Source organism: Sander lucioperca, chromosome 17, assembly GCF_008315115.2.
Source record: "Sander lucioperca isolate FBNREF2018 chromosome 17, SLUC_FBN_1.2, whole genome shotgun sequence".
NCBI lineage: Eukaryota > Metazoa > Chordata > Actinopteri > Perciformes > Percidae > Sander > Sander lucioperca.
In genome coordinates, this window is record NC_050189.1 from 1,631,023 (window position 1) to 1,643,717 (window position 12,695).

Consider the following 12,695-nt stretch of genomic DNA (forward strand, 5'->3'; position numbering starts at 1 on the left):
TTATTGAGCACAGCCCTAGTAGGTTGGAGTTTTAGCTAAACACTTTATACAAGATTATTACACCCATTATCAGACAATTTAAAGTGACTCTGTATAATGTAAGTTGACCAATAAAAGACGATTTTCAAATGATAATCAAGTTTCAAATAGCAAAAGCAATTGTTTTGAAAAACGTTGGAATATTTGAAATCTGGTATTTTATTGGTATTTTAATTGATATTTTATGCAGCATGATGTCTTCCAGGAGAGTGTCACCTTTAGTGTTTTTTGATTGTTCAGGGATGTAAAACAGTTTTCTTGTTGAAAAAAGTCTGAATTTGGGGATACTGTTTTTGATGTATGAATTTGATAGTTCCATACATTCGATGAGCGATGTGGCTAATGGATAAAAACAAAACCACATATTTAGGTTGGTAATTATTTTGGCAGGGCAACTAAAAATTAACAAAGTAATATCTGTGGGTGGGTAATGCTTTTATTTGAATAGGTTTTGCAGAATTTAAAGTGCTCATATTATGCTTTTTGGCTTTTTCCCTTTCCTTTATTGTGTTATATATCTTTTTTGTGCATGTGGGTTTACAAAGTGAAAAAGCCCAAAGAGACTTACCATCTCCAACAGAAAACACTGTTCACAAACTGCTCCAAACAGTCCAGCCTTTATTTCCGTGACCAATGTGCGTCACTTTGTAACATGTTATAATGCCTGCCTAGCTGCTAGCGTGGCACGCCCTCATACGCTGCTTCTGACTGGCTAGTAGTCCTTACCTAGCTACTGCGCATGTGCGACTACCAACAAAGATAGAATAGAAGTGTGATGCCTCACTCTGTAGCTAAAACAGAGAGCTCAACACACAGGGTAAAAGGAGGAGCTGCAGCTCAACAAAAATATGGTGTTTTTTGAAAATTAAGCCATGTAAACCTATTCTGATATAACCTCTAAATGCAATTATGAACCTGAAAATGAGCATAATATGAGCACTTTAAAGCTTTAATGCGTAACTTTTTGATAAATTAATGAACGTCCGTTACATTGAATTCATTGTCAAATGAGTTGCTGCAAAGCTAATTAAGACTATGCCAGGCATATATAGTAGTGCAGCAGATCACGCGTAGCATGTATTTTCACACATGCGTGTTGGGGCCATACATGTCCAGAAATCCCACCTCCTGGCTCTGTTGCTCAATCAAATGTCTGTGGCATCTGTGGTGCCTGGCACATTGTCACAGGAGGTGCTCGGTGCGTCTCTGCAAGTCTCTGCAAGAGAGACTGTAGAGAGACTGTCCTTCAGCCTTCTCACTTTTGCATAAAACAACAACCTGTAGCCTATTAGGGTCTTACAAAACACATTGTCATGTCCTGCTCATTATGATATGATAAAAGTACATTAGGAGGAGCACACTCGAAAACACATCAAATATTATAAGAGCAGCTGATTTCTGGTGCAGTAATCCACTTGTGGGCGGTTCTTGTGCATACTATGAAATAGAATCTTGCCAGTGCCACTGCCTGTAGTTCCTAAGGTAGGTAGTTGAATTACAGTATATTTTAGGATTTATGAGGATTTTTGAGGACTGAAACTGCGGATGGTCAAATGTTTATTTTCTCTTAATTGACAGTTTGTTAAAACACACTCCCCTTATTTGCTATTGCTATGCCTGCTTCCTGCACATATGCTGTTTACAATGATAATAGTAGCAGATTTACCATTCAAAAGCTGATAGTAATTTTTTAACCAATTCGCCTTGATTCCAGACGAAGGAAGATTTCTAGCTGTCGATTTTGTCAAACCATCTCTGCAACTCTGCGGAAGCTCTGCACAAGCCTTTCTGCAGAAGTATAAATTAGGCATTAGTCAGCTCTGTAATAATACCACAACTGCGGTGCTGACGGATAACATGGTATCCATGCTATTCAACATTTCAAAATGTTGTCGACAGGGTTCCCCTCTTCCCCCTTTTTTTGCAATGGCAGTTTAAAAGGGATATAGGCCTGTCTAGTATTACAATTGGTAAAGTGGAACATAGAATGTCTTAATTTGCAGATGATATTATCCTTTTTCTGAAACATCTTGATATGTCTATACCTGCTTTACTGGAGCTTATCCAGTATACATTTGGGAAAATCTCTGGTGACAAGGTCAATAATTTGTAATGCACTCTTAATTTACTTAATATGTCACACAGATAACATTTAGTAGAGCTATTGAGAACATTGTAATATGCACAAAAATCATGTTGCTATAAAAACATAAGGAATCATGTTATCATACCACACCAAACCTGTTTTGTGTAGTTCTATTCTGAAATCGGGGTTCTTCCTCTGTACACACATGCACGCACACACGCACGCACGCACACACACACACACACACACACACACACACACACACACACACACACACACACACACACACACACACACACACAGTCCCCTTGAGTTTAGAGGATAATGGTTTTGACAGAGAGAAGCCGAGTGTTTAAAGGTCAGTGGCGGGCGGGAGAGTTGCCAACAGGAGAATAGTCCTCTAAACAAAACATCTCTCAATCCACTGGTCCTTAACATGCCTTCAGAAGCTACTTCTCTCTGTTGAACTCCACATTTACACACCAAAGAAGGTTTTTGCCTCCTTATGATTGCAACCAAGCACTAAAAAAACTATGTATGTGGAGCCTTTGTTTTGGAGAAGAATTTTGTATTGCATAATGCTGACAGCTGCATGCGTGCAGCTCCTACAGAATTATTTTTTTTTTTTTTATGTAAATTGTTGCTGTAGTTCCACAAGTGTAGCTGGTTGAATTTATTTTAGGATTTGAATACAGATATAATTTAATTTATTAAATCCAGATATCAGTCCCAAAATGTAGGTCAGACCGAATTGTAAACAGTATTGCTTTAAAGATGGGATCAAATTCTCTTCATATGCTTTGCCTCCCCAGGACCCAAGGTTCAATGCTGAGGTGGACCTGGTCACAGGTTACAAAACCCAGAGTATCCTTTGCCTTCCCATCAAGAACCACAGAGATGAGGTAAGACAATACACACAGAAGCTGTACATACTGCATACAGTACAGCTTGTGTTTAACTACTTAACTACTAGAAGTTAACCATAAACCAGAAGGATAGAGGTTCACCTAAGGGTCGAGTCCATCTGTGTTTTTGTCCAGGTTTTTCAATTGGAAACGCTACCTCCAAAAGTTACCACAGTACGCCAATCAATAAGGTTATGAATAATGTGAATGCCTGAGTCAACTTTACCCGTGCTAAGTTTGGAATTGGAATTAACGGCACAGAAGCTATATGCAATGTAAGGTTACTGCTGTGGCTGACACGTTAGGCAGCGGTAACGGTAAAGCAGCAGCTCCTAAAGCTAAACAGCTTTAGCAATGCAAACCTTGTTGACAGGATTTCTGGTAGCCTTGGGATTGTTGATAAGAAACATCAACAAAAAACAAAAAAATCTTGTCCATCATTTGAAAGAAAAAGGCAATAGTATCATTCACATTGTGTACATATAATACAAATTATTTTAATTAATTTACAACCACTTTTTTAATAGAGCTGTGTTTGACCCTGCTGCACAACTTTACTTTCAGAATCAGAATCAGAATCAGAATCTGATGTGAAGCTGGGACAACTTGACTTTAAATGTATTTTTGGCAACACTGATTTTCAAAAAACAAGTCAAAAAAAGTTATGCTCCTAAGTCCTTTTTTCACTACGGTAGGGAACTAATTCTCCTTTTTGTCAACTTTTTCTATTGTGTTTTCTCCATTCTATCCATCACAGGTAGTTGGAGTGGCTCAGGCTATTAATAAAAAATGTGGGGAGGACAGTGCCTTCACTGAACAGGATGAAAAGGTTAGTAAAGTTCAGTTGTGGCAGGATATTTTGCTGATGAAAAAGGTGTTGGGCAGATTATCAAGGTTCCCACGCATCCTGGAAAACCTGGACATTTAGAAGAGTAGTTTTTCAGTCATGGAAACACCTGGAAATTGATCGAAATGACCAGATATCCTGGAAAGATTCTATGTCGTCCTGGACGTAAACGTAAGTGCGTATTTTGTTTGAAACGCGACTGTTAGTAGAATAAGCTGCCCAGTATGACACTTAAAGCCGGTTTACCAGACGCAAAGTGTAACGCTCCCTTTTCATTTCGGTTCCCATGTCAGTCAATCTAGCTGTTCATACCAGACGCAGAGCAGAACAGACTCACAGCAATCTTTTCGTTGTTGAGTCTATTTTCACTGAGCACCAGATCTATTTGATCTATCTAAATCTATCCTTGGGTTCCCAGCAATACACTCACCAAGTGTGAAGTATATCGGTTCTAGAGATATTTGAATGACAAACAGACAGACAAAAAGACAGACAGAGATTCCTTGCTTTATAGTTAGATATACCGCTACAGGTAGCTAAATGCTAACGCCAGAGAAAGCTGTAATCTTGGCTGCAGATGTTCATTTCTCCCCAATTTCAGATCACATTCCTGCTGGAACATGTTCCATTGTGTAGTTTTAGGTTTTCAAGCTTTAATTGGTGATTTTTCACGCTAATAAGTACCAATACTCCGTTACAGTTAGTCCCCAACTCTTTTCCAATAAAAGTAGCTAGCACTAGCTCCAAAAGTCGTTAAAAGTAGCTAGATGACGTCATATAACCATTTGCATATTTGTGACATCATTACGCAATAATTTGCATAAAGCTTAGTGGTTGTGTCAGCAAGGTAGATAGAAAGAAATAGAAATCTTTAGCCATCTAATGACAAACTTACAACAGGAATTTATATCAAATTATAATTATTACTTAGGTAACCTATATTTGAAGTAAAAAAAGAAATTCTACAAAGGGAGGGAGAAAGATTGATAAAGAATTCTCAAAGAAGGCTGGCTTGCCCAGGGCCAGGTCAGCTCAGCGGCTTCTTTCTCCCGTCCCGTCCCGCTGTCTCTCGTCTCCGCCGCAGACAGCCCGGCCCCCGCGCCCTGTCCCCCCTCCCCTTCTAACTGCCTGCGCAGTGCTGCTGCACATAAGGAGAGAGCAGAGAGCTCCTCAGTCACAGAACAGAAGAGAGGTGTTTTGGCGGCCACAAGAGAGAAAGACTTTGCATGCTCGCCTGAAAATACTGGTGTCTTTTCTACAGAAAGTCGCCAGATTTGTCGCTAGTGCCTTTTGTGAAAAGAATTCGCTAAGTGGGTCTGAAAATTCGCTAAATCTAGCAACAAAGTCGCTAAGTTGGCAACACTGGCACCAACAGCAGTAGTACAGATAAGGTAAGACCTGAACAATGACCAATCAGAGCAGACATAGCTTTTTCGGGACGGGGGCTTAAAGAGACAGCGCTCCAACAGAGTGTCTCAGACAGGGGAATGCAGGTGCAGCAGCCATGGGCAGTATGAGAAAAATAACATATTTATATCAAATATACCCAATCGTATCACGGCTTATTCTACGTAGGATGTAGTAAATGACTACATCGCCAACATTGAGTATTAGTTGTGTTTTGTTGTTTTTTTAAAGTGCCGACACACTCTACCCATTCAGACTCCGTGGTGGCCATGTGTTTTTGTATCTGGGAACAGAGATAGAGCAAAAGAAGGAAAGCCTGAAGTGAGTTCATATGTGGCTACTAGTGATTGTAGTGTCCATGCCACAGACCTTGTTTACATAAGTCCCTCCACCTCCGGTCATACCAGAGTCATCAGCTGTTCTATCAGCTGATGATAGAGCTTGAACCACTGACCTTCCGATTGGTAGCCGACCGCTCTATCCTGGACTGTTAACAGAAGCTGTCCTGACCTGTGTCAAAAGGTCTCCCTGATACACTGAATATAAAAATGTCCAGTTCCTCAGTCCATCTTTCTCCACCTGTGTGCGTCCTTCCTTATATCATCTGTCATTTTCCTTTGTCCTCTCCAACAGGACTTCTCATCTTATTTGGCCTTTTCAGGCATTGTCCTGCACAACGCTCAGCTCTACGAGACATCGCAGCTGGAAAACAGACGCAATCAGGTGGGTTTCAAAGTGCGTCTCTGAAAGTGTGAGTATGCATAGACACAACTCTGAACATGATGAATTTTTCTGTTTGTGAATGTGTGTGTGTGTGTGTGTGTGTGTGTGTGTGAAGGTGCTGTTGGACCTGGCCAGTCTGATCTTTGAGGAGCAGCAATGTCTGGAGGTTTTATTGAGAAAGATCGCAGGAACCATGCTGTCCTTTATGCAGGCCCAGGCCTGTACAGTCTTCATCGCTGATGACGACTCCATGGTCAGTACACATACACACACACACACACACACACACACACACACACACACACACACACACACACACACACACACACACACACAGCTCCACTATTCTGTTATGACGTGCTATGTACATTCCCCTGTAAGTGTGGCAGCCTTTCAGTATGTGTGCTAATGTTTCAGTGATCGGTTCTGTAGTGTGATGCAAACAATGAGGGACCTGAGTTGTGGGAAACCAGATAGAAAGGTTGAGTCTAGTAGGAAGAACTTGTAATCTGGCTTTTACTGTGAATATGACAATGTCCTCACTGAGTGCAGTATTCTTAAGAAATGAGTGAGAGTGATCAGCAGAAGGAAGACATGCAAGTTTTCCCTGAAGTTGACACATCCACTTTAGCCATGGTTGATGGCAATTATAAAATGAATTGCACTCCAAGGACAGCCAGTTTTAATGTCTATCTGAAGTGGTGTTGGGTAGGTGAGCTGTTCTCTGCAGAGTACTTCGATAAAGGAGCCTCTGTTTACATTTTTCACTATGTCAATGAAAAGTTGAAGTAGCTTGATCAGATCCAGTGATCTGATGGACATACAGCTACCGCAACTGCTCATTGACATAGTAAATGATGTATATACACACACACACACACACACACACACACACACACACACACACATACACACACACACACACACACACACACACACACACACACACACACACACACACAATTGTTTGTAACTAATTTAGTTGAACTAAGTGAATTTCATGTTGCATTCAGGTGGCTGTTGATAACTTGTAAATTCAGCCAGTTTTACTACCAGAAAATTGGGGATTGATTGATAACTTGCAAACATTGCACCAGGTTACTGTAATGCTAAATATGTCTTTATAACGTCCAGTTCTCTACTTGATTCCAACAGTCTATGTTGAACATGTCCTGGCTACTTACAGTGGAGTCAATTTGTTGCTTCTGACATGTTATAGTGGCGTTTTCATTGGTTTAATTCACGTGATGGATTAACCAGTGGCTATACAAACACTTGGTCACAGGATGAGTTTTATAAAATGTAATCTATATCCACGAGCTTCCACTTCTGGGATTGCTCCAGTGCCGCTGGAAATTCCGCCGTCCGTCACCTTCCTCTTCCTTTGTGTTGGCGTTCTAAACTCCGGTGGATTTATGAGGACTATGGTTAATTCAGATCTCTGCAGGGTAAATCCTTGGTTTAAAGAAATGCCAATAAACCAGAGCACATTTCTCTCCCTTCCAGGAATGCTGTGTAGACTAGCCAGACCTTCCTGCGCAGCGCTGTGGAGGAAGGTCTGGCAATGCGAGTCTATATAAACAGTCCTCACAGGTAAAACAGTTACAGTGTTATACATTAATTGGCTGAAAACATAAGCTCCTCCAGTTTGAATGATATGAAATTGCCTGACTAGAAGTTTTTAAATCCTCGTTTACAACTTGTTTTTAACGCTTCCGGGCTTCCTCCGCTAACCCCCTGTTTTAACATTTTAATGCTATGAATTATGGGAATTTGTCTCAGCCAAGACTGCAGAAATGTAGATTAACGGAAAGTGTTCAGAAAGGGCTCAAAATGTCTGCGAGAGTGCTTTCATGCACTTGATTATTTGACAGTGGGACAGCCCGGAACCCTCACAGTCTTGCCGGGAATGCGCCTCAAAGTCTGTGAGTGCGTAACTGGGAAGATTGGGATTTAATATTAGTGACTCCTGACTCTAGACATGTAAAAGTCCTGGATTCTTTCTGCAGACTATCTACTCAGTTTCTGTCCTGTTTTGTGGCAGAGCCAGGGAACGGCTGTTCTGAAGCACCCTGAAGTCCACACCGTCATCTCCCTAATTTTGGGAGCGTTTAGCTTCAGGTTGTTAAGATCACCCCAGAGGTCCAGCTGTTCAACCTCCTGTCTCATTTCTGTCACATCATCTGCAAACTTCAGGAGTTTCACAGGCAGTCTCCTGAGGTGCAGTTGTTGGTGTAGAGGGAGAAGAGCAGTGGGGAAAGCATACATCCCTGGGGGGCGCCTGTACAGATGTTCCTGGTGCTGGATGTGATTTCCCCAGCCTCACCAGCTGCCTCCCCACTGTCTGTCAGGGAGCAGAGAACAGACATTCACTTTAGGGAGCCTGATAGTGTATCTGCAGACAGCTCTCTAGCTAATGTTAGCCATGGCTTCATCTCTTGTAACCAGACATGCATTAACAAACACAAACTAAGAGCATAAATTAGTGAGCAGAGATATTTTCCAGCCTATCCCACTCGTAGATGCGATTGCTGGATTCACAGTGAGATAGCCAGAGCCAGCTAGCCAGCTGGAGGTGGACGGAGGCACCAGCAGCCTGTTGCACCAGCTGTGTGTAAGTTCTCTCCTAAATTAGGGTGTAAATCCCGCACTAACACAAATATTCTCTGGAATAACCTTAAAGGTCCTCAAAAAATCTGCTGAAAGCATAATATGGCAAACTCAAGCCCATCAAGCAACAACACATGGGCACATGGACCTGAATGGAACATTACTTTGTAATACTAATACAATGTAGTGTCCCACTTGGCACTTGTAAATATTAACTAATGTCATGTCTAGGGATGTATGCTTAGACCCAAAAGTGCAGAGACAAAGAGGCAGTGGACGATTTAGAAGATTTATTAAATAAGACGGCTAACAACAAAGAAAGTCCTGAGGCAGGCAGGCAAAATTAGTTTCAAAACACTCAGAAAACTGAAGACTAGGGAATCAAAAACACTAGGAACAAAGCGACATAGGGAGTAACAAACAATGATCTGACAATAGACAAAGGAAGCACAGAGACTAATGCTGCATTCCAGGCAACCCGTAACCCGTGTTTTCACAACCTTCTACCCGTGAAAGTGCCCTGGAACGGCAGTCAAACCCATGACAGACTACCTGTGAACTCATATCAGATCGTTGTACTCCCAGTTACAGTTTTTGACGTTACACACGCATAAATAACAATAGCGACCCCTGCTGATGCTGTACAGACGCTGGTGATTAACGGAGAGAAATAGAAATAAATAGACATAAATAGGCAACGTAAAGTAATTCTGCACATTGTAATCAAAACAAAACACATACGATTGTGTACTACTACAGGTTATGTTTATTAAAGGGGTGATAGAATGCAAAACCAATTTTACCTTGTCATAGTTGAATAACGACGTTTGGTGGGTAAATAGGACATACGTAGAACCTCAAAATCCCATTGACACCTATTTCCTCTGCAAATCTAACAATTTGAAACTGCCTCTGAAAACGGACAAATCTCAACTAACGTGACAGTTGCGCGACCTATTCCTACGGTGGCTCCTCCTTATTTGGCTCTAGTCTCTATCTTTGTCACGCCCCAACATTTACATAGGCTACACCACTGATCTGAGATCAAGTAGTCTTCTGAATAGGTCGCGCAGATCTCAGAAATTGTATACATTGTTCATCTGCTATTTTACCACTACATTCACTTCTAAACACCTCTTGTCCGCGAGTCTCATTGATAGAGCCTGCGGCTGGATGGAGCTCTATCAATGAGAGCTAGCTAGCCTCCTCCTAGACCTCTGAAATTCACAAAATGCATTAAATTGAAATTGGACGCAATTGTTAGCTTTATAAGACCTTGGGGTAGCTGTAATATAAGTGGCGTGACAAAATTCAAACTGTAAATATACTCTAGTTATGCCGAAAGTGTAGCTAACTAGCTGCGATCTGTACACGTAGGATTGAAGGGACTAGCAGCTAACGAAACCCCTCATGTTCACAAAAATGCATTAAATTGAAATCGGACACAATTGTTAGCTTTATAAGAACTTGGGGTAGCTGTAATATAAGTGGCGTGACGAAATTCAAACTGTAAATATACTCTAGTTATGCCGAAAGTGTAGTTAACTAGCCGCGATCTGTACACATAGGATTGAAGGGACTAGCTAGCAGCTAACGAAACCCCTCATGTTCACAAAAATGCATTAAATTGAAATCGGACACAACTGTTAGCTTTATAAGAACTTGGGGTAGCTGTAATATAAGTGGCGTGACGAAATTCAAACTGTAAATATACTCTAGTTATGCCGGCAGATGGCAGCCGGCCAGCTCCGCTGGGCCCCGAGCCCCGGTAGTCCAGTAACCGAGAAACGGTGACTTTCACTGGGTATGGAGGTTGCCGCTTTCTCGTCAGACTGTGTGGAGCTCCTAAAGTCCGACACGTCTTACCAAATTTGCAATTAGCCATCAATTTTCGTAAAACAGCCCATATTTGAGCTTTATATAGTTGATTTCTCGCATAACAAATTCTCAGAAGTGAATTTAATAACAAAATACTAGACAAACAATGTATAACTTTGTAGTGTCTGAAATATGACACCTGCTGTCTCGTCTCCAATGTGTTTGTATGTGGTTCACTCAAACCAATCAGTGCGCAGCTCATCTAAATATTCATAAGCATACCATATTTGGAAGAAAAGCTCTTGTTACAAATAGGGCCATATTCACAGGGTAGTTAAGGGCCCATAAAATAGCATTCGGGCAATTTTCAGCCCAACCAATGTTACATACCCTATTAGGAGACCTTAAAGAACAGTGTGAAATACCCTATATAATCATTCTATCACCCCTTTAAATGAAGCCCAAAATATGTCGGCGACTAGGAAATCGCTAGGATCAGCTAGCGCTAGCTAACGTCACCGTTAGGTAGCCGCTAGCTAACGTTAACATGTTGTCAGTGACTTTGCCTGGAAAGCTACCAAGTCGTGAGTCGTGACTTGAAGTCATCTTATGGGCTAAAAATTGTGTCTGGAAAGCAGCATTAATACACGAGGTAACGAGGGTAATAACAAGGGACAGGGGACATGCAGGCTGATGAACAGGTGGAACACATCAGGGCAGGGAAGACAATCACAGAGGTGGGAAAACACACAAGGCAGGAAGTAAAACAAGACATGACACAAGAGAAACAGACACTACAAAATAAAACAGGAAACTAAAGCATGAAATATACACAAGGATGGAACTAGGAAAACACAAACAAAGAATACAGGAACACTGGAGACAGGGAACAAATAAGGAAAGAGCTAAAGAAATAACAGGAAAAACCACCACAGAAAACCACAACCATGACAACTAAACAGCAGCTCAACACAAAACAATGGAGCTTGTGCTTAACAGCAACAGACACATTGTACAGGTACATTGGTCAGCTAAATGCAACAATGTCATTGTGTTTAACCTCACATGCTGGAAAATAAATGCTCACAAAACATCCCCTTTTAAGTGGTATCAAAATAAAAAATACATTCATACAAACAATAAAGTGTGAGAGAAACTGTGATTGCTCAATGTGCAACGTAAGGCACCTGCTCCAACAGGAGAGTCCTGGCCGCTGCAGTCATGCTGCGTGCTCTATCTGTGGTCGGTGTGCTGACTTATTGTTCAATATCCCACTGTCTGGCTACTTGCAGAAAGTGCTTGGCGCACACGTCGGCTAAATACCTCTCTTTCTTCATAACAGTCAAAGCATGCGACAGAAGTTCTCACTGTGGGTCAAAATAATGTGCTTTGACCCAGAGGTAACTGTGATTACTGAGTGCTGCATCAATTCCTGATTTCCCAAACTCCAGATCGGTGGGAGGCCCACATCACAGAATGCGCGCGTAAAATAAATTACTGCTGTTGAAAGGAATTTGCATTAACTTGTTATTATCTTGTTCATTTTGACAGCCCTAGTTAAAACTAGTTAGTTTGATACTAAAGTTGTGTCGATGTTTGGTTGCACGACAGAGACGTAAGGTTCATCTTAATTACACAGGCGTTAAAGTCCACACGAACCAAAATATTGTTCCAGAACATGACGTTTTACTTCTATGGCCAATCAGTGAAAAACACTATTCTTGATGCAGTGTTTATTATCATTATTGTTATAATAAAATTATTATTACAAGGTTGTCTCTTGTGCCGAATAGTCTTTGAACACTTTGCTTAGCAATACATGGAGGCTAAAAATGGCTAACGTTGGTAACGTTAATCAGCACAAAAAAGAAAGGAACATAAACTAGTAGAAAGCATTATGATTAGGTGATAATGTACAACCATAACCTACAGCTAGTGCAAAATAACAATTGGGACATTGAGTGTTTACCTGTCAACTATAACATGGGGTAATATAACGGTACCCTATTATTGTTGGGAAGATGAAATTGTAACAGTATAACAATATAGGAATATGAGGAAAATATGCAAAGTTTAAATTTAAAGTGCAGTTTTCTGCTGATATTTTCTTTCAACTAATACAAGAAATATCTGAGTGTCTATTGCGATATTTTGCAGCCTTTCGCAGTATGTTTATTGCGCCAGTTAATATTGCGAAGGCTGTTAAAAAATGATATATTGTGCAGCCCCAATAACCAACAATGATAGCCTACACTGGCAA

At 41.0% G+C, this 12,695-nt stretch overlaps 1 protein-coding gene across 3 annotated transcripts in view; it reads left to right on the forward strand.

The window, feature by feature from the left end:
• Positions 1 to 12,695, forward strand: part of pde5ab (phosphodiesterase 5A, cGMP-specific, b) — a 142,767-nt gene that overhangs the window by 56,933 nt on the left and 73,139 nt on the right. For all 3 annotated transcript variants that reach the window (XM_031299827.2, XM_031299825.2, XM_031299826.2), the window contains exons 4-7: positions 2,938 to 3,027; positions 3,788 to 3,859; positions 5,918 to 6,007; positions 6,123 to 6,260. In XM_031299827.2, coding sequence (XP_031155687.1) covers positions 2,938 to 3,027; positions 3,788 to 3,859; positions 5,918 to 6,007; positions 6,123 to 6,260 — 390 coding nt within the window. The remainder of the gene's footprint in view (positions 1 to 2,937; positions 3,028 to 3,787; positions 3,860 to 5,917; positions 6,008 to 6,122; positions 6,261 to 12,695) is intronic.